Source organism: Macaca mulatta, chromosome 4 (genome assembly GCF_049350105.2).
Source record: "Macaca mulatta isolate MMU2019108-1 chromosome 4, T2T-MMU8v2.0, whole genome shotgun sequence".
NCBI lineage: Eukaryota > Metazoa > Chordata > Mammalia > Primates > Cercopithecidae > Macaca > Macaca mulatta.
In genome coordinates, this window is record NC_133409.1 from 155,043,572 (window position 1) to 155,066,779 (window position 23,208).

A 23,208-nucleotide genomic window follows, 5' to 3' on the forward strand; every position below is an offset into this window, starting at 1 on the left:
CTATCTTTTCCTTAACTCTCCCGGTTACTTATTACCCTGATTTGCTTCATGTTTCCTTGATTTTCTTTACTCTCCTGACTTCTGCTGCCAACTCACACCATCACCACAGGATACACCTATCATTTCAATATTCGAAGGCACTGCTTCACCTCTGGTTTTTCCTTTATAGCATTCTCCTTTAATATCCATGCCTGACCCTTCTCACTTACACACAATCCAATCCAGTTTTACACCAATGCTAAGGTTTTTAGTCTCCTACCACCTATGTTTTGTTTAGACCATTCTTACTTCATAAGCTGTGTCACTAGTTTGAACTATGGAGTCAGCATCATTCTATGGTTACTATGACATTGCTTGCATCTTAAAAATGGCCGTCTTCAGAGAATTTTTTTAAAGAGGTAGGATTTCATTCTTTAAATGCACAAAATAGCCGGGCATGGTGGCTCACGCCTGTAATCCCAGCACTTTGGGAGGCCAAGGTGGGCAGATCACGAGGTCAGGAGATCAAGACCATCCTGGCCAATATGGTGAAACCCCGTCTCTACTAAAAATACAAAAGTTAGCTGGACATGGCAGCACGTGCCTGTAATCCCAGCTACTCGGGAGGCTGAGGCAGGAGAATTGCTTGAACCAGGATGTCGGAGGTTGCAGTGAGCCAAGATCGTGCCACTGCACTCCAGCCTGGCCACAGAGCGAGACTGTGTCTCAAAAAATAAATAAATGAACGCACAAAATAGTCAATTGAACAAATAAAGGATTTCCCATGTCTGACACAAAATTTGACATAGAGAAAAGTACTACAGTTCAACATTTTCACAGATAATTTTTAACATTGTTACAATAGTCCTTGAAACTAAATGTCTGATTTTTAAAAGTATTAATTATTTAATAACTTCATTACATATATCAGATTTACTTCGGGAGGGTACAACAGCATGTACAATTATTTTTCTATGTCTTATTAATGTCTGCACTATGTCCATTTTATGTGCCTTAATCTGACAGATCAGCATTGTGTTCCAAGTAGAAATGTGCAACAAATCTCCGAAAATCCAAGGGGTCTAGGGAAGCACCTGGGTTACAGGCTCTGTGTAGTTGCCATGCATTGTTCATGGCTACATCAATCACGTAGCTTACCAAAATTGAGTACCATTTCTTGCTTCTTATCCTCACCCGATACTTTGAAATAATTTGATCCATTTTAGCTACACCTTCCTTGCATTCATCATACACTTTTACTATGGATGGTTGACTTATCTGAGGGATTTCCTCATCATCAGCATCACAATAACTTATCTCATTGACTGGTTCTATGCCCACAGCATTGGAGCACAGACTGATAATGCCATCCCCATACCAACGACATAAAATTATCTCATTGTTTTCTTCTACTTGGAAATCAAAATACCCTCTCTTCATTTTTTTCATATGTTCTACATTCATAAGGGGACATTTTTCGGTCCTGTTCTCACGAATTGTTCCTGTTGCCCTCACCCCCTTCTTCTTCAAGGCTGACAACAATTTGATACTGGTAAAGAAGCTATCAAAACACAGGTGATAGGGATACTGACCTCTCTCTAAAAGAACATCAGCAAAGTTCATTACTAGATTTCCACCTAACCCAAGGTCAGGATCCTCATCTATCTTCATAGTTGATTGTTCTTGATAGGGCTCAAACCAAACCAGATAACCCTGTGTGGTTGTACCACACCAAATTTTATATCCAATTCTAACAGGCTTTCCATTCAGGAATTGGTCACTATCAAAGCATTCACACATTGACTTATCAAAGCAATAGTATTCTTCCAAGGGAGCATACAAGAGGAAATTTTTATTCATTTGTTTTATGAGAGGTCTCAACTTTGTAAACTTATCTTTTTGATCTAGGTGGCCATTATCTGCAAAGTGCAGATTTGAGAAAATCAATTCAAATCTGTCCCTTCTGATTGCATCTCTAACCAGGTTCTGATTGGTGTCAGAGATTTCCCAATACATTCCCCTTCTAGGATGCCTCATAAATCCACTCAAAAGTAGGACACCAAACACACACCTCATTTCCTGAACTGTGACTTCCAAGCTGACATTTTTCTGAGAAGCATAATTATTGGTTTCATTGACAATTAAGTTGAATGTTTCATCATCAAAAAATAATTCAAAAAGCTCTACTGGATTCAACTTTTCACTCTTGAGATTCAAAAGTCCAGAATCTAGTGCTGACCAGCTTGGAAAGTTGGGTTTAATGTCTCTTTTGGTCCAACTCTTTTCTGGGAAACAAGACACCTTTAACTTCTTTTGAGCAGGCTGGATCTCAGGCTCATTATCTTTTTCCACATCTGAGTCACCAGAGAATGAGAGACCTTGGAGCAGTTCACTCACTCGAGCTTTGTCTTTTCTTCTCCCTTTTCGAGTAATGTCTCCTGCAGCATATTCCAAGGATGAGATGTGCATCCGGGCCCACAAATCACCTGGGTGACGGTCCTTCAGAGTGTTCAAATGTGTAACTGTCCTTTCAGCAGGGATAGGAGTACTACAAGGAATCTGGGGTGCACACTCTCTGGGAAAGAAAAAAAGAACATGTTATAAAAATCCTCAATCATATTCTCTCACACATGATAAATCTGCTGAAGCTTAAATCTTTCGTGGCTTGGGGTGGGGAGGAGATACTTATTTCTCTTTTTTTCCATGGGAAGGACTTTGGCTAGATTGAACATTTCTAGCCTCTCTCTACCTCTTACTCCTCAGAATGGAACTAACTGTTGAGCCTGGGAGAAAGAACTGGGTATCCTTGGTACACCCCTCTCTCTGTCCTCTTTAGGAGCAGGATGCAGACATCCCATGCTCCTTGGTGCCCCAAGTTGCATTGAGAAGACCTATGCAGAGGGACATCTGCTACATTCCTCCTCTGCCAGTACAAGCCTATTTAGCTCTGCCTTTAAGCCGTTTTTATCTGTTCTAACTTCTGTCAGTAAGAAACTGAGGTTTCCAGAACCATCTATTTTACTCCTGCGACCCTGTCAATTGGTTCTGAACCTGAACACGAAACAAAGGTTATTATTTACCAGGTCTCCTCACACCTCTCACAGAATTTCTGAATATGGAAGGACTTAGCCCCTGCTAGTTCTATATTCATCTGATGGACATACTACTCTGGGGAAGAACAAATGAAACTCAACTCTCAACTCATTGCACTTGGACTGATTTTTATCAGGTCTACAAGGAAGTAAGCTAAAGTTACAAAGATGAAATTTTTTTTTTTTTTTTTTTTTGAGACAGAATCTAGCTCTGTCACCCAGGCTGGAGTGCAGTGGCATGATTTCAGCTCACTGCCACCTCCGCCTCCCAGGTTCAAGCGATTCTCCTGCCTCAGCCTCCCGAGTAGCTGGGACTACAGGCACGTGCCACCATGCCCAGCTAATTTTTGTATTTTTAGTACAGACAGGGTTTCACTGTGTTGGCCAGGCTGGTCTCAAACTCCTGACCTCGTGATCCACTCACCTTGGCCTCCCAAAGTGCTGGGATTACAAGTGTGAGCCACTGCGCCTGGCTGAAAAGTATTATTTTACACAAACTTTTTAATTTTTAGATATGTGCATTCCTTGATCACACTGAGTCTTTCTACTGTTGACATCTAAACTCTAATAGCTACAGTGCATTAAGCCCAATATTGTGAGGGAAGGAAATGGGAGTGAGAAATGGGAAAAAAGAGTGAGCTAAGAAAGTGGGGTGGAGGTGAGGGAGGGGGACTCAAAGCAGGGCAGGGGGCTAGACCTTTGATACCATGGTTAAGCTATTGCACCAAACCTGAAATAGCCTACCTTCAGACTTTTTGTTATATGAATATCTTTATTCTTATAGGCACTGTGAATTACCTGATAGTTGCCTGATAATAAATGTACCTCACAGACACAACAACAGATTCCTATTCTCCAGTTGTATAACTCTGCTCTTAGTTACTGAACATCATTTCTCTTCCTTTAGCGGAGGCTGGCTCAGTCTTCACTAATCTTAATGCAAAATTTCACTTCTCTTCTTAAGCTTTAAGACATTTCTACTTTAGCTGAGATTTAGCTCCCAGTTTCTCTAAGTTGAACAAATGTCAATAAGGAAAATTCATACCCCCTTCTCCGCTCTTTAGCCAAGTATCCCACCTTGCTTCCTCTCTCTTTTCTCAAGTCTCTGAGGACCAAATGGCCTCACCAGAAGCCAACCCTCTGCTTGTGATTTGCTCCCTCTCTTTCTGCAATCCTGAGAAGCCTTGGAATGTTGGGCATTCCCGAGGCTTCTCCACCTTGTTCCATTTCTTCAGAAGTTTCTTGATTTGCATAGAAGTATGTGTTACAAGTTCATTCATTCCCACAACCAGCACTTATGAAGTGCCCACCACTGTCATTCATTTCCACTTCATCAGCTAACTTTCCTTTTGACCTATACCTTGTTCAGGTCTAATGGCGGTTGAAAATACAGGTTAATTTTCCCTTATCTGAAATGCTTGGGGCCAGAAGATTGTTGAATGTTGGATTTTTTCAGATTTTGGAATATTTGCATTATACCAGTTGGGCATCCCTAACCAAAGATCCGAAATCCAAAACGCTCCAATGAGCATTTCCTTTGAGCATCATGCTGGTGCTCAAAACAGCTCAGATTTTGGAACATTTCAGATTTGGAATGCTCAAGCTGTACCCTGCTTGTCCTCTTCTGCTCTGACATTTCTTTCTTAACTGTCATGGCAGCTTCATCTGTAGCCCTCACTCTTGTTAAATCATCTGCCTTCTGGCTTCTCTATAGCTCCACAGAAATGTAAGGGAGCCCAGGGAAGGGTAATCAAGGACAGACTGGATGAGGATAGGCTTCTCAGAGGCAACTGAGTGTCAACTGAAGGTTTTGTATATTTATTGCATATTGAACATTTTGAATAGGTCACTTTCTTGGCATGGACCTTCTATGACCACACAAGTGAGTGGCAGTCATCATATCTTATTCCAGGGAAGCAGGCTTTTGACCAATTGGTTTCTCTGATTCCATTCCAGTTTCTTATATCTGTAGGATTTGATTCACTGAGGACCATGGACACTCACCTGTTGGGCTTTCCTGAGGCTTCTCCACTTTGTTCCATTTCTTCAGAAGTTTCTTGCTTTGCATTAAACAATGTATCTTTAGTTACAATTTCTTCAGCTAAAATATAGTATTAATGATTTAAATGTCATCTGTTCTGTTAATTAAAAAAAAAAAAAAAAAAAAACTTCCAAGGTAGGGAACAGATGTGCCAAATCAAACAAACAAAAAATCATATTGGTGTTTCAAGGGTGCACAGTTTCAGCAATCCTACAAAATGTGGCATGGGATGGGAAAATGGTAAGAAAGGTTAATTAAGGCAACAAAGCCCAGCTGGACAGAGATCCCAACAGGGCAGAGCACATTTCAAGAAAATTAGGCTGGGTGCTTTGGAAGGCTGAGGTGGGAGGACTGCTTCAGGCCAGGAGTTCAAGACCAGCCTGGGTAACAAAGCAAGCCTCCGTGTCTACAGAAAATTACCTGGGTGTAGCCCCAGCTGTTTAGAAGGCTGAAGTGGGAAGACTGCTTGAGCCCAGGAGTTTGAGACTGCAGTGAACTATCATCATGCCACTATGCTCTAGCATGGGCAACAGAGTGAGACCCCATCTCTAAAAAAAACTAAAAAAGTAAAATAAACATGAACCGTAGTGTTCTTAGAGAGTGAAGACGACCTCCTCTGAGGTAAAGACAAGATCAGACAGAGGTGTTCGTGGGGCTTCCAAGTATGAAGGGATATCTGAAAGACAAGTTATATGGAATCCTCGATAGGGAAGAAAAAAGGGGAAAAGGATACAAAGGAGTCACTGAAGGAAACAGGGAACTCGAAGGGATGATCAGAGAAGATAACCACAAGAATCAGTAAGCTGATTAGCAACAGAAGAAAATGTGATTGGGAAGGATGCAAGGTGATAAGGCCTAGGAGAAGTCTGGAGGCACAGGCTAGAAGAAGGGAATGGAAGGTTGTGGAAGGAAACGTGGGCTCCCAAGGGCCAAGCCGGGGTGAGTGAAGGGAAAATGAGAGTCCAGACAGGGGTCCAGTCAGAGGCCTGGCCTTACTCATCAGACTGAGGCTTGTAACTGTCTTCTGAGCTGAGTTCCCACAGAGGTTCCTCCGAGCCAGACTCAGATGTGGCCACTTCTCTGTAGCAAGGGCCTGGGCTGTTTCTTCCTCAGTCTTCACCAATGTCTAAAAAGTCAAAAGAAGAAAATAGCCTCTTTGTTTTCACATGGTTAAGGAATCCAGTTGTGAAGGGTTTGAATACCACACTGCAGACCAATAGTTCCAGCCCCTCAGGGCATTAAGTAAATTTGTGGGAATCTTTCTGGTTATAACAATGAAGTCCACCACCACTCCAAGCCAATGCCATTCAGAGGGTGACGCCAGAGATGCTAGGCATCTTGCAATATGTGGGACAGTCCCACACTACAAATAATTCTTCCACATCCTGCGGACTTTTGAGTGTCCTCCTGAATCAAACCTACAATCAATATAAATCAGCTGCACTGAAACATAGGAATCCTAAGAGTTTTTATAGGATGACACTGAAAAAAAAATCAAGTGATTCAAGAAAGTTAGAGAAGGAAGCTTACATAGATTAAAGACATTGTCACAAAAGTTGACTCACTTAGATTATTCTACACAGTTTTACAGCATTTTCTATGTATTTGGTTGAACAGCACTTCAATATAATATTGCAGTTATAACAAACACAATTAAACTGACTACAAATACATAATGGAGTTTTCAGACTCCTTTAAACAGACTTGGAATCTAACGTAAATGCAGAAATCTCACTAAATTTCATGAACAAAGATTGTTTAAAAACATTTCAAAGCTAGTAATGATATTTAGGCTAGAAAAATCACACACTGAAATTATTTATTTTGGAAACTGTCTGAGATTTTCTATCTCTCTGACACTGTTCCAAAGGGCTACCACATGGTTTCATAAACCTCTTGATTTTCTCTCATTTTCCAATCTACTTTCTCTTTCTTGTTGCCTGAAAAAGGATACAGTGCCAGTCTTTTACAGAATGAATGTCCGTTTTGACAAGGAGGGGGTTTCAAGACAGAAGATATTTTATCTTTAACTCATCATCACCGTATCCCAAACTACAAACAGATAATTATTTTGATAATAAAAGGCAAAGCCCACCTCATTTAAACATAGGCATACCTCAGAGATATTGCAGGTCCAGACCGCCACAATAAAGCAAGCCACATAAATTTCTTGGCTTTCGAGTGCATGTGAAAGTTATGTTTACACTATACTATGTAGTCTATTAATTGTAGATAAGCATTATATCTAAAAAAAGTATATATCTTAATTTAAAAATACTTTATTGCTAAAAAATGCTAATAAGCATCTGAGCCTTCAGAGAGTTATAATCTTTTTGCTGGTAGAGGGCCTTCCTGCGATGTTGGAGGCTGCTGACTAGTGTGGTGGTTGCTGAAGGTTTCGGTGGCTGTAGCAATTTCTTAAAATAAGACAACAGTAACGTTGGCCACCTTGCTTGACTCTTCTTTCACAAAAGATTTCTGTGTAGCATGCGATGTTGTTTGATAGCATTTTACCCACAGTAGAACATCTTTCAAAATTGTAGTCAATCATCTCAAACCTGCTGCTGCTTTATCAACTAAGTTTATTTAATATTCTAAATCCTTTGTTGTCATTTCAACAATGCTTCACCAGGAGTAGATTCAATTTCAAACCATTTTCTTTGCTCATCCATAAGAAGTAACTTATCTGTTCAAGTTTTATCATGAGATGGTAGCAATCAGTCACATCTTCAGGTTCCACTTCTAATACCAGTCCTTTCCACCACATCTGCAGCTACATTATCCACTGAAGTCCTAAATCTCTCAAAGACAACCATGAGTGTTGGAACCAATTTCTTCCAAACTCCTGTTAATGTTGGTATTTTTACCTCCTCCCTTGAATCACAAATGTTCTTACTGGCATCTAGAATGATGAATCCTTTTCAGAAGGTTTTTAATTTACTTTGCCCAGATCCATCACTATCTATGGAATCACTATCTATGGCAGCTATAGCCTTACAAAATGTATTTCTCAAAAAATAAGACTTGAAAGTCAAAATTACTCCTTGATCCATGGGTTACAGAATGTGTATTGTACTGGAAGGCTTGAAAACATTAATTTTCCTTGTACCTGTCCTTCAGAGCTCTTGTGTGACTAGGTGCTCTGTGAATAAGCAGTAATATTTTCAAAGAATTTTTTTTTAGTACTATGTCTCAAGAGTAGGCTTAAAATATTCAGTAAACTATGCTGTAAACAGATGTGCTATCATCTAGGCTTTGTTGTTCCATTTCTAGAGCACAGACAGAGTAGGTTTAGCCTAATTCTTATGGACCCTAGGATTTTCAGAATGATAAATGAGCACTGGCTTCAACTTTAAAGTCGCCAACTGCATAAGCCCCTAACAAGTCAGCCTGTCCTTTGAAGCTTTGAAGCCAGGCATTGACTTCTCCTCTCTAGCAATCAAAGTCTTAGATGGCATCTTATTCCAATATAAGGTTGTTTCATCTACACTGAAAATCTGTTGTTTAGCGTAGCCATCTCATTAGTGATTTTAGCTAGATTTGAATAACCTGCTGCAGCATCTACATCAGCACTTGTTGCTGATGCATTTTATGGAGATGGCTTCTTCCTTACACCTCATGAACCAACCTCTGCTAGCTTCCAATTCTTCTTCCATAGCTTCCTCACCTCTCTCAGCCTTCACAGAACTGAAGAGAGTAAGAGATGTGCTCCGGATTAGCCTTTGGCTTAAGGCAATGCTGCGTCTGGTGTGATCTTCTATCCAAACCACTCAAACTTTTTCCATATCAGCGAAAAGTTTTTTGCTTTCTTATCATCTGTATATTCACCAGCACTTTTCATTTCCTTCAAGAACATTTCCTTTGCATTCACAACTTGCCTGTTTGGCACAAGAGGCCTCCTAGCTTTTGGCCTATCTCAGCTTTCAACATGCCTTCCTTACTATGCTTAATCACTTCTAGCTTTTGATTTAACTAACTGAGAGACATGTGACTCTTCTTTTCACTTGAACATATAGAGGTCACTGTAGTAGTAGTATTATAAATGGTTTCATTTCAATATTATTGTGTCTCAGGACATAGCAAGGACCAAGGAAAGGAAAAGAGATGGGGGAACAGCTGGTCAATGGAGCAGTCAGGACACATACAATGTTTATCGATTAGGTTTGCCATCTTAAATGGGCATGGTTTGTGGCACACCAAAACAAATTCAATAGCAACATAAAAAATAACTGATCACAGATCACCATGACAGATATAAAAATAAAGTTTGAAACACTGCAAGAATTACCAAAATGTGACATACAGACACAAAGTAAGCACACGCTGTTAGAAAAAATGGTGCTGACAGACTTGTTCCACAGAGTCATCACAAACTTTCAATACTGCAAAGCACAATAAAGTGAAACACAATAAAGTGAAACACAATAAAGGAGGTATATCTGTAATATCACACCTCCTTATTTTCTCCCTTTTTATCTGTCCACAATTTGTTTTGTAACTTATATTGCTTTCCTACAGCTCTCGTAACAAAGTACCACAACCTCAATAGCAGAAAACAACAGAATTATATTCTCTCATGGCTCTGGAGGCTAGAAATCCAAAATCAATATATCAGCAGGGCCATGTTATCTTTGAGAGATCTATGGGAGGCCGGGTGCGGTGGTTCATGCCTGTAATCCCAGCACTTCGGGAGGCCAAGGTGGGCGGATCACTAGGTCAGGAGATAAGACCATCCTGGCCAACACGGTGAAACCCTGTCTCTACTAAAAATACAAAAATTAGCTGGGCGTGGTGGTGCGTGCCTTTAATCTCAGCTATTTTAGAGCTGAGGCAGGAGAATCGCTTGAACCAGGGAGTCGGAGGTTGCAGTGAGCTGAGATCACGCCACTGCACTCCAGCCTGGCAACAGAGCAAGACTCTGTCTCAAAAAGAAAAAAAAGAAAAGAAAAGAAAAGAAAAGAAAACAAAGTTCTATGAGATAATTTTCCATGTCTCTCTCCAAGTTTTTAGTGTTTGTCAGTAATTCTTAGTGTTCCTCGGCTTGCAGATGTGTTACACAAATCTTTGCCTCAGTCATTACATGGCATTCTCCCTGTGTGTGTTTTCACTTGGGCATTTTTCTTTCTTTTTTTTTCAACCCCTTGGTAAATTTGCAAATACGGACTTCTTATAAGAATACGAGTCATTAGATTTAGGGCTCATGACATGAATTTTTTTTCTGATTTTTGTGAAGAATGTCATTGGTATTTTGATAGTGATTACACTGAATCTGTAAATTGTTTTGGGAAGTAATTTTAATAATATAAATTCTAATAATTTATATTATTTTAACAATATAAATTCTTCCAATCCATGAGCATGAAATATCTTTCCATTGTTTTTGTGTCCTCTTCAATTTGTTCCATGAGAGTTTTAGTTTTCCTTATATGTCTTTCACTCCTTTAGTATTTAAATACTAAATTATAAATTATAAAATACTAAAAAATATTAAATACCTAGGGAATTTAAACACTAAATTTAACTTAATTTGGTGTTTAAATTTTTAGTGTTTAAATTCCCTAAGTATTTTACATTTTTTGTAGCTATTGTAAATGCGATTATTTTCTTGATTTCTATTTCAGATTGCTCACTACTGGAGTATATAAATGCTACTAATTTTTGAGTGTTGATTTTTTATCCTGCAACTTTACTTAGTTTATCAGCACTAACAGTTTTTTTTGGTGTAGTCTTCAGGTTTTTCTAGGTATAAGATTATATCATCTGCAAACAGACTAACCTGACTTTTTGCTATCCAGTTTGGATGCCATTTATTTCTTTCTCTTGTGTAACTGCTCTGGCCAGGACTTTGGGTATTATGTTGAACAACAGTGGTGAGAGTGGGCATCCTTGTCTTGTTCCAGTCCTTAGAGAAAAGGCCTTCAGTTTGATGTTAGCTGTGGGTTTGTCACATACGGCCCTAATTTTGACGTATGTTCCTTTTATACCAATTTTGACAAGGGTTTTTATCAAAAAGCAATGAATTTTATCAAATGCTTTTCAGCATCTATTGAAATAATAATATGGTTTTTGTTCCTGATATTAATGTGATATATCACATTTATTGATTGGCATATGTTGAATCATCCTTGCATCCCTGGAGTGAATCCCACTTGATCATGGTGAATGATCTTTTTAATGTGTTGTTGAATTCAGTTTGCTTGTGTTTCACTGAGAATTTTTGCACCTATGCTCATCAGTGATATTGGTCTGTAGTTTTCTTTTTATCTTGTATCCTAGTCTGGTTTTAGTGTCAGGGTAATCCTGGCCTCCTAGAATGAATTTGGAAGTAGTACCTCTTCTTCTTCTTCTTTTTTTTTTGAAGAGTTTGAATAGGATTGGTATCAGTTCTTTTTTAAATGTTTAGAATTTGGCAGGGAAGCCAACAGCTCCTGGGCTTTTCTTTGAAAAAGTTTTCTTTGAAAACTTTTTGTTACAGATTCTATCTCGTTACTTGTTATTGGTTTGCTGAGGTTTTCTATTTCTTCATGGTCCAATCTTAGTAGTTGGCATGTATCTAGGAATTTATCCATTTCTTCTAGGTTTTCAAATTTATTGTCATATAGTTGTTCATAATAGTCTCTAATAGTTCTTTGTATTTCTGAGGTCTCAGCTGTTACGTCTTTTTCATTTCTGATTTTATTCATTTGGGTCTTCTCCTTTTTTGTTTGTCTAGCTAAAGGCTTGATTTTGTTTACCTTTTCGAAAAATCCAACTTCTTGTTTCACTGTTCTTCTGGGTTTTTCTTTTTTTTTTTTGGTCTCAATTTCAGTTATTTCTGCTCTAATCCTTATTATTTGTTTCCTTCTACTAATTTCGGGTTTGGTCAGTTGTTGCTCTTCTAGTTCCTTGAGGTGTATCATTAGGTTGTTCATTTGATGTATTTTTACTTTTTTAATATAGGTGTTTATTGCTATAAATTTCCTTCTTAGTACTGCTTTTGCTGTATCCCACAAATTTTGTTATGTCACATTTTCTATTTTCATTAGTTTCAAGACATTTTTAGATTTCCTTTTTAATTTCTTCCCTGACAAATTAGTTGTTCAGAAGCATGCTATTTAATTTCCATGCGTTTGTGTAGTTTCCAAGGTTTTTCTTGTTATTGCTTTCTAGTTTTATTCCACTGTGATTAGAAAAGATACTTGATATGATTTATAGTTTTAAAAAATTTGTTCAGATTTGTTTGTGGCCTAAGATATGGTTTATTCTTAAGAATGTTCCACGTGCTGATGAAAAGAATGTGCATTCTGTAGCAGGTGAGTGACATGTTCAGTAAATATCAGTTAGGCTCATTAGATCTAGTATGTAGTTTAATTCCACTGTTTCTTTGTTGACTTTCTATCTGGATGATGTGTCAATTACTGAGAATGGGGTAATTAAAATCTCCTACTATTATTGTATCGCAGTCTAGCTCTCCTTTTAGATCTATTAATGTTTTCTTTATATACTGGGGAGCTCTGGTGTTACATACATAGGTATTTATAATTATTATATACAGCCGGGCACGGTGTCTCATGCCTGTAATCCCAGCACTTTGGGAGGTCAAGGTGGGCAGACTGCTTGGGGCCAGAAGTTCAAGGCCATCCTGGGCAACATGGTAAAAACCCAGGTGTATAAAAAATACAAAGAATTATCCAGGCATGGTGGCACACACCTGTGGTCCCAGCTACTTGGGAGGCTGAGGTGGGAGCATCACTTGAGCTCGGGAGACAGAGGTTGCAGTGAGCTGAGATGATACCACTGCACTCCAGCCTCAGTGAAAGCGAGACCCTATCTCAAACAACAACAACAACAACAACAACAACAACAAAAACCCTCTGTGGCTAAGTGATTTTCTCTTATAGTATGCCTTCATTTGTTGCTATTTTTAGTGTGTTTATTATAGGTTTTTGCATTGCGGTTATCATGAGGCTTACAAAGAAGACCTTTAGATATAATAAGTTATTTTAAAGAGATGACAACTTATCCTAGATCCCAAATACAAGAGTAGAAACAAAGGCAGAAACACACAGAAAAAAATTATATGCTTTAATTCCATTCCTCTAGATTTTGACTTTTTACTGTCTCAATTTATATCTTTATATTACCTATCTCTTGACAGGTTGCTAGCTATTATTGTTTGTTTTGTTTTAAAGATATGGTCTTACTCCGTCTCCTGTCTCCAGGTACAGCGTCAGGGTCTTACCATGTTGCCCAGGCTGGTCTCAAACTCCTTGTCTCAAGTGATCCTCCCACTTCGGCCTCCCAAAGAACTGGGTTTACAGGCATGAGCCACTGTGTCCAGTCCTATTATTGTTTTTGATAGGTATGTCTTGGGACTTCACAGTACAGTTGTGAGTATATTGTATGCTACTATTATAGTAATAAAGTATTCTGGGTTTGTCCATGTACTTAATTTTATCAGTGACTTTTATGCCTTCAAAAGTTTTCTTTTTGCATATTAGTCTTCTTTCCTTTTAGATTAAGAATTATTTAGCATTTCTTGTAAGATGTGTCTGGTGGTGGTGTACTCTCTCAGCTTTTGTTTGTCTAGGAAACGCTTTCTCCATCATAAATGAAAGATAATTCTGTTGGGTACAATATTCTTGAATGTCAGTTTTTTTCTTGGAGTACTTTGAAAACGTCATTCCACCTTCTCCTGGCCTATATGATTGCCATTGAGAAGTCTGTTGCCAGATGAGGTGCAGCGTTTGTTTCTTTTCTCTTGCTGTTTTTAAGATCCTCTCTTTTTCCTTGAGAGTTGAGAGTTTGATTATTATATGCCTTGTAGTAATCTTAATTGGGATGATTCTGTTCAGTGTTCTCAGATCTTCCTGTACTGGACATTTATATCTTTCTCAAGTTTTGTGAAGATTTTTGTTATTATTTCTCTATTTTTTTTAATTTATTTTAATTTTTTGAGATGGAGTCTTGCTCTTGTTGCCCAGGCTGGAGTGCAATGGCATGATCTTAGCTCACGGCAACCTCCATCTCCCAGGTTCAAGCGCTTCTCCTGCCTCAGTCTCCCAAGTAGCTGGGATTACAGGTGCCTGCCACCACACCTGGATAATTTTTTTTTTGTATTTTTTGTAGAGACAGGGTTTTGCCATGTTGGCCAGGCTGGTCTCGAACTCCTGACCTCGCGATCCACCCGCCTCAGCCTCCCAAAGTGTTGGGATTACAGGCGTGAGCCATCGCGCCCGGCCTATTCTTTCTTTTAATAGATACAGGGTCTTGCTGTGTTACTCAGGCTGGTCTCGAACTCCTGGCCTCAAGCAATCCTCCTGCCATGGCCTCCCAAAGTGCTGGGATTACAGGTGAGAGTCACTGCACCTGGCCTATTGTTATTTCTTTGAATAAGCTTTCTATTTTTGCTCTTGCTCAGATCCAAGAGCAGGCTGTTTAAAGGATGGCTGCCTCTAACGTTTGGTCCCCTTGCACACACTTGATTCTCCATCATTCCACTTTCTGTCATGAGCTAAAGCAGCATGAGATCCTCACCAGACAGGCTGATGATCTTGGACTTCCCAGGTTGCTGAACTTTGAGCTAAACAAACCTCTTTTTAAAATAAATTACCCATTCTCAGGAATTCTGTTATCAGCAACACAAAATGGACTAAGACAGAGTCTATTTCCAAATCAGGTCACATTCACAGGTACTTGGGGTTAGGATTTTCACATATCTTTTAGAGGGACATAATTCAATTTATAACATCTGAGCCCTACTTCAATTAAGGGCCCCACTTTGTCTAGTCTTGTATTATCTGACTCAATACTAGTTTCATTCCACTGTCCACCTACACCATTGCCCTTTGATTTTCTTGGACTTCTGACCTTATTCCTCCTTCATTTGAACTTACTAATGATACTTCAGTGCAAACACCTGACTATGTTATTTCCTAGTTATAATCACGTGAAGCACTTGCATTTTGAAACACTACTTTTTTTTTTAATACTTTATGTTCTAGGGTACATGGTAGGTTTGTTACATATGTACACATGTGCCATGTTGGTGTGCTGTACCCATTAACTCGTTATTTACATTAGATATATCTCCTAATGCTATCCCTCCCCCCTCCCCCTACCCCACAACAGGCCCCGGTGTGCGATGCTCCCCTTCCTGTGTCCAAGTGTTCTCATTGTTCAATTCCTACCTACTGAAAAGCTACTTTTAAAATAAGTAACTTTTTTGTTTCTACATTATACCATTATATCACATTTAAGGGAATTATGTTGATTTTCAGAATGTGCATGAGTACGTTTTATTTTCTAGACACTTCTTCTCAGGAAGTATTTGTTAATAATAGGAGGCACTGGGTCTGATAGAATTAAAAATCAATTAGAAGCCATAGAAGAGGACTGAGCAAGTGTCTTGAGGAAACTGATGTGGCAGCGATATTAAGAGGACTTAAATGAGAGACTTATTTATTTATTTTTTTTGTAAATGAATGACTAGGAAAATGAATGAACCACTGATAAGAAAAAAAAAAAAAAAAAAACCAGAGTCCATTTTGTGAAGAAGATGTTAAGTATTACCTTGGATATATAGAATTTCCATTATTATCACCAAGCATTAATTGCATATGTGCTGAATATAAAGTAGTGAGAAAAAGGGCCCTTGTTCTAAAGCTGGGGAGATAAACCAGAGACTTCAAAAGAGAAAATATCAGTTACTCAACATCAAATGAGTGGAGCACTTTCTGAAACCAGGAGCCTCACTCCACCCCTCACTCCCATGCCTTGAGATTTGGACATGCCTCCTAAACAATGAAATGAGACAATGGCATGTAATCAATACAAGCTCCTTGAATGATGCAACACACTTTGTGATATTCTGTGACAAGGTGAAGGCAGAGGGACTATGCCACCTGAATGGCTCTCGGGATGATGAGTGTGAGCCAAGAGAAGGGCAAGGAACATGGAATGAAGGAGAAAGACCACTACTGACATTCCTACAAGCTTGGGCATCCTACTTACCTGGGACCTGACTGGGTTAAACACAGGCACTGCAGCCTCGTCTCTGGGGCTTTTTTCCTGGAGATGAGCTGATCCGTGGAGAACAGGCCCTGTAGAGGGAGAAGGTAAGAGTCCTAAATGAGACATGATGGCCTTCAGGGTACCCTTTTTGGAGACTCAGCCTTTTCCCCCAAATGTTATGTTTGTGAAACATTCAAGAACTAAGATGTAGATTTTACTGTGTGAGAAAGAGCATCACAACTGCTTTCATTCTGTCAGAAATTCTAAAATTCTACAGCTTTAGGGTCTCTCACGCAAAAAATGGAGTGGGATTTATGAACTCATAAGGTGTTTTATAGTCATTCACTTTTACATAAATAAAAAATAAAAATCATAGATAAAAATAAAGGGGAGGAAGAAGCTGGTGATAAAGGAAGGATCAAGGAGAGAACACAGAGGCAAAAGAAAGGATGTGGAGAGTAGAGAGATGAGACAGAGGGGAAACAGGAAAGCAGAAGAAAGGAAGATAAAGAGACAGAAAAATAAAGATATTAAAAAAAAGTAGAGAAGAGATGTTAGCCATGAACTAGAAAAACTGTTAGGAGGTACTGATCCCAAAGAACCAACAATAATCAAAACAGCGATGATGACTGCACAATGCCAGCCACTGTGCTGTTACTTTAAAAGATTATTTCCAATCCTCAAAATGATCAAGAAGGTCCAAATTATTGCTGCCAAAATCCTAGGCACACTCAGAAGAATCACAGCTGAGTGCAGAGTAGACACAGAGATCAAACAGATAATTGTTGACTAATTGGCCTATTAAATGACTTGCCTAGGTCACACAGTTGGCAGTTGGCAGATGGCAGAGTACAAAATTATCAAATGAAGAGCACATGTGGTAATTCTAACCCAAAATATAAAACAGAACGTCACTTTTCTTTGCTCTGCTTTTCTTTGCTTCCGTAATGGACCACTATGGAATCTTTTTATTGCTGTTGTTTCATTTCTAGAAGGAATAAAGTTTGCTGGAAAAAAAACAGCCTTGCCCCAATTCACTTTTACTATTATATGTACTTGTCCACAACACATACATACTAAATAAACCAGCTTAAAAAGCACAGTGTAAAATAAAGCAGGTCTTTAAAAGTTTGTCCAGATACAGGGTTAGACAAAAAAATAAAACTTGATGTTGGTCAAAGGGTACAAACTTGCAGTTATAAGATGAATAAGCTCTGAAGACCTATGTACAGAATGGCCACTATAGTTAATAATAATGTATTGTATATTTGAAATTTCATGAGAGTAGATCTTAGGAATTCTTACCACAGACACATAAAAGGTAACTGTGAGATACGTAAGTTAGCTTGTGGTAATCATTTCACAATGTATACAAACTTGAGGACAAGAAGGCTGTGCAAGTGTCAGTGGCCAGTTCCCATTGTCCTCACTAAACTCACTCTAGCACTCACCACTCACTTCTTGGGGGTTCTCTTGAGGAAGCGGTGGAGGTTCACACTTCAGAGTGGTTACCCCAGGCAGGAGCTGGAGGCTCGGACATTCCAAAGAGACTCCTTGATATTCTGTCACCACTGGGCACATGTCCTGTCCCTGAATATAGACAGAGGCCTGGAAACAAAAGATTTATTTTGAAAAGGCATGCATATATGGACTGCATGCTAAGAGCCAAGCACTGTTCTATATGCTGAAGATACAGCAGCAAACAAAGCAGAAAAGATAGGCAAAGGACTCCAGCCCAGAAAAACAAAAACAACAAACAAGTGGATGTTTAAACTAGCTGGTCAAAGTTTAATGAGGAACAAGATATGTACACCAACTCAAAATGTCTCCCACAGATTACTTAGTAATTACATAGGGGGAAATGGTAACTTTCTAGTGGAGAAATTTGACAGGTACCACTGTAACCTCATCAGTAATGGGACAAATCATCACTACGCACCTCCTGAAGTGATGCACTGAGAACACAACATTACCTCTGTGGTATTCTAGTCAAAATGTGCAGCCTGAATCTGACCACGAGAAATTATAGGACAAACTCAAATTGAGGGATATTCTCCAAAAAAACTAGCTGTACTATTCAAAAATAACAATGTCATGACAAAGAAAGACAGCAGCTACTCCAGATTCACAAAGACTAGAGATATGGCAACTAACTGCAATATGTGATGCTGGCTCGTATCCTGAATCAGAGGAAAATTATCATAAAGAACATTATTAGGATAACATGGCAAAATATGAATAAAGACTAAGGTTATATGACAGTATCATAATTTTAATTTCCCTAAACCTGATTTTTGTATTCTGGTTATACAACAGAATGTCTTCACTCTTCAGAAATCCACACTGAATGGCCGGGTGCAGTGGCTCACGCCTGTAATCTCAACACTTTGGGAGGCCAAGGCAGCATGATAACTTGAGGCCAGGCGTTCAAGATCAGCCTGGGCAATACAGCAAGACCCTACCCCCTCTACAAAAAATTAAAGATAAATTAGCCAGGCATGGTGGCACACACCTGTAGCCTCATCTACTCAGGAGCCTGAGGCGGGAGGATTGCTTGAGCCTTCCACCATTGCAGTTCAAGACCACAATGAGGCTATGATTGTACCACTGCACTCCAGCCTGGGCAACAGTGAGGTAAAGGGATATAGTGTTTGCAACTAACTCTCAAATGGTTTGAGGAAAAAAAAAATACTGTATGTGTGTATGTATGTATGTGCGTGTATACATGTACATATGCATATTGGGGGGGATGCACTTCCTTGCACAAGTGTGTACACAACAATGGGACTTCATGAAACAGATGTTAACTGGCAAATCTGGATGAAGTTTACAGGAGTTCTTTATTCTTCTAATACTTCTATAAATTAGAAGTTATTTCAAAATAAAAAGCTAAACATCAACTGATACATGTCCCCCTGTTCTTCTCCCGCACCACCACACACATTTTCTTCCCACCTGTTGTCCTGTGTCTCCACTTCCTGTCTCCAGATTCTCCAGCACGGTCACTGCCTCCTCTCCACTCTCCAGAAGATATGTCTTCACACAGGGCTGGAGCTCCTTGGGCAGGATGGTCAGGAACTGCTCCAGCACCAGCAGTTCCATTATCTGTTCCTTGGTGTGCATCTCGGGTCTCAGCCATTGATGACAAAGTTCTCGGAGTTGGGCCAGAGCTTCCCGGGGTCCATGAGCCTCCTGGTAGCAGAACTGCCGAAAGCGCAGGCGGTAAATCTCCTGAGTGTAGGAGCTGCTCTCCTGTGAGTTGCACACCTGCTCCCAGGTGGGATCTTCCTCCTTCACTTTCACAAGGCCATCTTCATTTTCAGGAGCAGGGCCTGGCAAAGCTTCATACATGTTGAGTTTAGAGGCTAAAGCTTCACTTAGCTTGGGGGTCTGTGTTCAGAAATAGAGATCTGAGGCATAAGAATTGATCAGCAACACACAAATTCTAAGACCTTCAAAACTGTATGTAATCTACTTATATTTTTGTACCCACTGTAGGTAGTGCTCAAAAGCTGAGCCTGCTTCCTTCTATTTCTCAGTGAAATGAATCAGAAGTATGTTTTGAACTAGTACTAAAGGGTCTGAGTCCAGAGGTAAGGGATGTAGGATATGAGGGAAGAAGCGTTAGCAATAAGAATGCTCAAGAAGCTTGCACTTTAGCTGGGGAGAAGGGATCATTTTACCCATTGAGGAGGCAGATGGCTGCCTTCATGGGCAAATAATACAGTCTCAAAGGTCATCTATATCTGTGTAACTCTCACTGAATATTCCGCTTTAAATGTAGGTGTAATAGACTGTTTCCAAAGTCTCCCATCCTCAAATACCTTTTGTGATGAGATTTTGCCACTGTTCTCATCAAGGGGTGGAGTCTATTTTTCCTTCCCTTGAATCTGTTCTGGCCTATGACTTGCTTTGACCAATGGAATACGGCAGAAATGACATTGTAAGAGAGAGAGTGCTGCTGTAGCTCTTGGTTCACTGCCATAAGACTGCCATGCTGTGAGAGGCCCAAGCTAGCTAGACAGAGGTCATGTGGATGAGAACCAAAATGACCAAGCTAAAACCCAGCCGGGCCTAGTGCTCAAATAATTCACCAGCGGAATGCAGCTCTATTAGTAACTCCAGGTGAGACCAGTAGAACTACCCAGTCAACCTGCAGAATCCTGAGGAACAATAAGCTGAGCTTGTTTTCAGCCACTAAGTTTAGAGTTTGATTTTTGATGCAACAACACATAACTGAAACAGTAGAAATGCATCAAGTTCTTTTCTTCCCTCTCTTCATTTTTTCCTTTGTGATCTCCTTAGTCACACTTTCAATATATCTCTGTTCCCAAGAAGACTCAAATCTTTGGCTCCAGCTTGCTTTTTGCACTCCAAACCCACATCTTGAAATGCCAGCAGCTGTGGGCTTCTCCTGCACTATAATTTCAACAGATCTCAAACTAAGATCAGAGTTCCTCAAAGCTGCATTCACTCCGTATTTCTCCATTTCTACTGGCATCACCATCATCTTCCATGCATTCAGTCTTTTAAACAGCCTCTATATACAATCAGTGAATCAAGTCAATTCTTAAAAATGCCTCTTGCAGCCATTCTTTCCTTATTATTTTACTATCATTTTCATTCACTGTCACAATAATGTTATGGTATTCCTGCCCAATTCCCCGCTTCTATGGTCACTGGATTAATATTCCCTAAAGCACAATTCTGACCATATTCAACATACCTTACACACACATAAACACATACAAAGTTTTCATTAAACTCGTTGAAGTAAACTCAAACTCTCCAGGATCTAATCTTTACTGGATTTTGCTGATTTGTTTGTCACTCAATAAACATTTGTGGAGCATCTCATTGTTTTCCAGGCATAAAGCTAACTCTGGAATAAAAGACTTAGTTCCTACTTTCAAGAAAGCCATGGTCTTCCCAAATTCCTTATCTCACTGCCATGCTAAGTACTCAATTTTTTTTTCCACCCACTCTATACAGTCAGGACCCCCCTTCTAAGGGTAAAATCCCAAGGGCCAGCGCAAATGTTCTATGTGAAACCTTCCCTGGCCACCCCTAACCCTAACATATAGACAGGAAAAGTAAGCCACACAGATAGAGATGGGTGTTCCCATGGAAAACTGCTCCCAACCTTCATCTCCTCCATCTCGTATTACAGATCACCCAGCCCATCCCCACCCGGGTTCTTGAGGACAGGAGTTTATCTCTGCATAGACTCTACAAGCCCGGCACGTACCTGGTATTCAACAAATACTGATGGACTTCTTCACGAATGCACGTAAAGCACCTGAGATGCCAGCAGCCAGCACCCTCAGGCGCACCCCAGAATGTATTTTTCTGAGATTACACCCAGCATCTAGCACCGCGCCAGGCACTGAATACCTGCGTGTCTAATTGTTGGTTAATGGACCAAAAGTTCAGGAACGCGCACAACAAAGACGTAGCCGACCTCGTGAAAGGCTCCCGAGGGAGCGCAGAGGCCCGGGGCTGCCCAGTCGAGAGCGCCGGTTTCCCCAGAGCCCAAGCCGTGCTACTGGCGGGCTGGCGGGGCTGATGGGTGTCGCCGGCGCCTCCGGCAGCTGGGCCAGCACAAAAGCTTCTCCACTCGCCGCGCCCGCAGCCGAGTGGCGGAGTCTGGCGGGTTCCTTGCCTCTCTAGGAGCACGGCCGCTCGTCTCTCTGGTGATCCGGGAGGACCCCCACTGCCACCTCCCGCCCCGCCCAGGTCGCTCTCCGCTGCCGGACCTCAGGCCCATCCGGACGGTGCAAGCACGCCCCACATTTATGTACATCATTTCAATAAAAAACCAACAGAGTGGTAAATGTCTGTCTTCGGGGTCATCACTGGTTAGGAGGCGAAACAGATCAATTAAAAGACCATTATAGTAAGCTGTACAAATTATTTTAAGTATACATAATATACGTACAATAAAAAAGTCAAGTTGCAGAAGGACCATAAAACGAAAAATGTCCCACTCTTTAGAGTTAACCATTGTATTTTGTGCATATTTATCTAGGACACTACCTGTCACACAGTAGCATGTAATAAACATTTTGTTTAGTGAATAAGCATTTATACATTTAAAAACACTTATGGTATCATAATGTAATTTTGCACCTTAGCTCTTTTCGGTTAAGACAGCTTGGAGATCTTCACAGATCAGCTTATTCTTTAACAGCTAAGTAATATTGTATGGGTGTTCCATAATTTACTTAACTATCCTATTGATGCATACTTAGGTTATATTTTTTCTTTAAAAGCCATGCTAGAGGGAACATCATTCAATACCTTTACATTCTTTTAAGAATGTATTTCTAGGATAAATGCCACATATTAGAACTGATCAGCCAAAGGACATATGCATTTAAAATGTTGATATGCAAGTTCCCTATTTGATTTTTAAGGGCACTTCTGTTTAAGAGTAAAAGGAGACTTTAGTAGAAAAATCAGTAAAGGATATGAATGTTACTATACACAAAACAAGGTAAGTGACAAATTAACATGTGAAAAGATGTTCAATAGTAAAAATATAAAACACTCTTTTAAAAACAGACCCATTATTTATTCATTTACCCACTGAGTTTTGGCAATTATGAATAAAGCTGCTATAAACATCTGTTTATAAGAAAACAAGAAAAAAGAAAAAGAAAACAAGAAAAAAATGAAAAAAATGAGCTATCGAGGCATGAAAAGACATGGAGAAAATTTTAGTGCATACTAGAAAGTGAAAGAATCCAATCTGAAAAGCTACATATTGTACGATTTCAACAACAAGTTGAGTATCCCTTATCTGAAATGCTTGGGGCCAGAAGTGTTTCCAATTTCAGATTTTGGAATATATACATACATTATGAAATATCTTAGGGATGAGGCCCAAGTCTAAACATGAAATTCATTTGTTTCATATATACCTTACTCACATAGAGCTAATTTTATACAGTTTAAATAATTCTGTACATGAAACAAAGTCTTTTTTTTGAGATTGAGTCTTGCTCTGTTGCCCAGACTGGAGTGCAGAGGCACAATTTTGACTCACCGCAATCTCCGCCTCCGGGGTTCAAGCAATTCTCGTGCCTCAGCCTCCCGAGCAGC

The 23,208-nt window shown here is 39.7% G+C and overlaps 1 protein-coding gene across 3 annotated transcripts; it reads right to left on the reverse strand.

Annotated features, from left to right (window-relative positions):
• Positions 1–778: 778 nt before the first annotated feature.
• PGBD1 (piggyBac transposable element derived 1) lies at positions 779–21,959 on the reverse strand. Of its 3 annotated transcripts, none has more exons than XM_001099547.5 (7): positions 21,353–21,959; positions 19,060–19,494; positions 17,556–17,712; positions 16,105–16,193; positions 6,109–6,238; positions 5,076–5,172; positions 779–2,554 (listed from the first exon to the last, which is right to left on the reverse strand). In XM_001099547.5, the coding sequence occupies exons 2-7, from the start codon at positions 19,453–19,455 to the stop codon at positions 994–996; spliced, it is 2,430 nt and encodes an 809-aa protein (XP_001099547.3). In that variant the 5' UTR covers positions 19,456–19,494; positions 21,353–21,959; the 3' UTR covers positions 779–993. The 3 variants fall into 3 exon arrangements, with proteins under 3 accessions (XP_001099547.3, XP_001099438.3, XP_014991284.3); XM_001099438.5 differs by having other exon boundaries at positions 19,060–19,514; positions 21,353–21,795; XM_015135798.3 differs by lacking the exon at positions 21,353–21,959 and having other exon boundaries at positions 19,060–21,297.
• Between the last annotated feature and the right edge of the window lie 1,249 nt (positions 21,960–23,208).

What these genes read in the sequence shown, in the direction of transcription:
- PGBD1 (XM_001099547.5), bottom strand. Translation starts at nt 19,455, where the DNA reads ATGTATGAAGCTTTGCCAGGCCCTGCTCCTGAAAATGAAGATGGCCTT. An exon ending in GTGGAGACACAGGACAACAG is followed by an intron (nt 17,713 to 19,059) that starts GTGGGAAGAAAA and finishes TTTTGTTTCCAG; the next exon opens with GCCTCTGTCTATATTCAGGG. An exon ending in TACAAGCCTCAGTCTGATGA is followed by an intron (nt 5,173 to 6,108) that starts GTAAGGCCAGGC and finishes ACTATATTTTAG; the next exon opens with CTGAAGAAATTGTAACTAAA.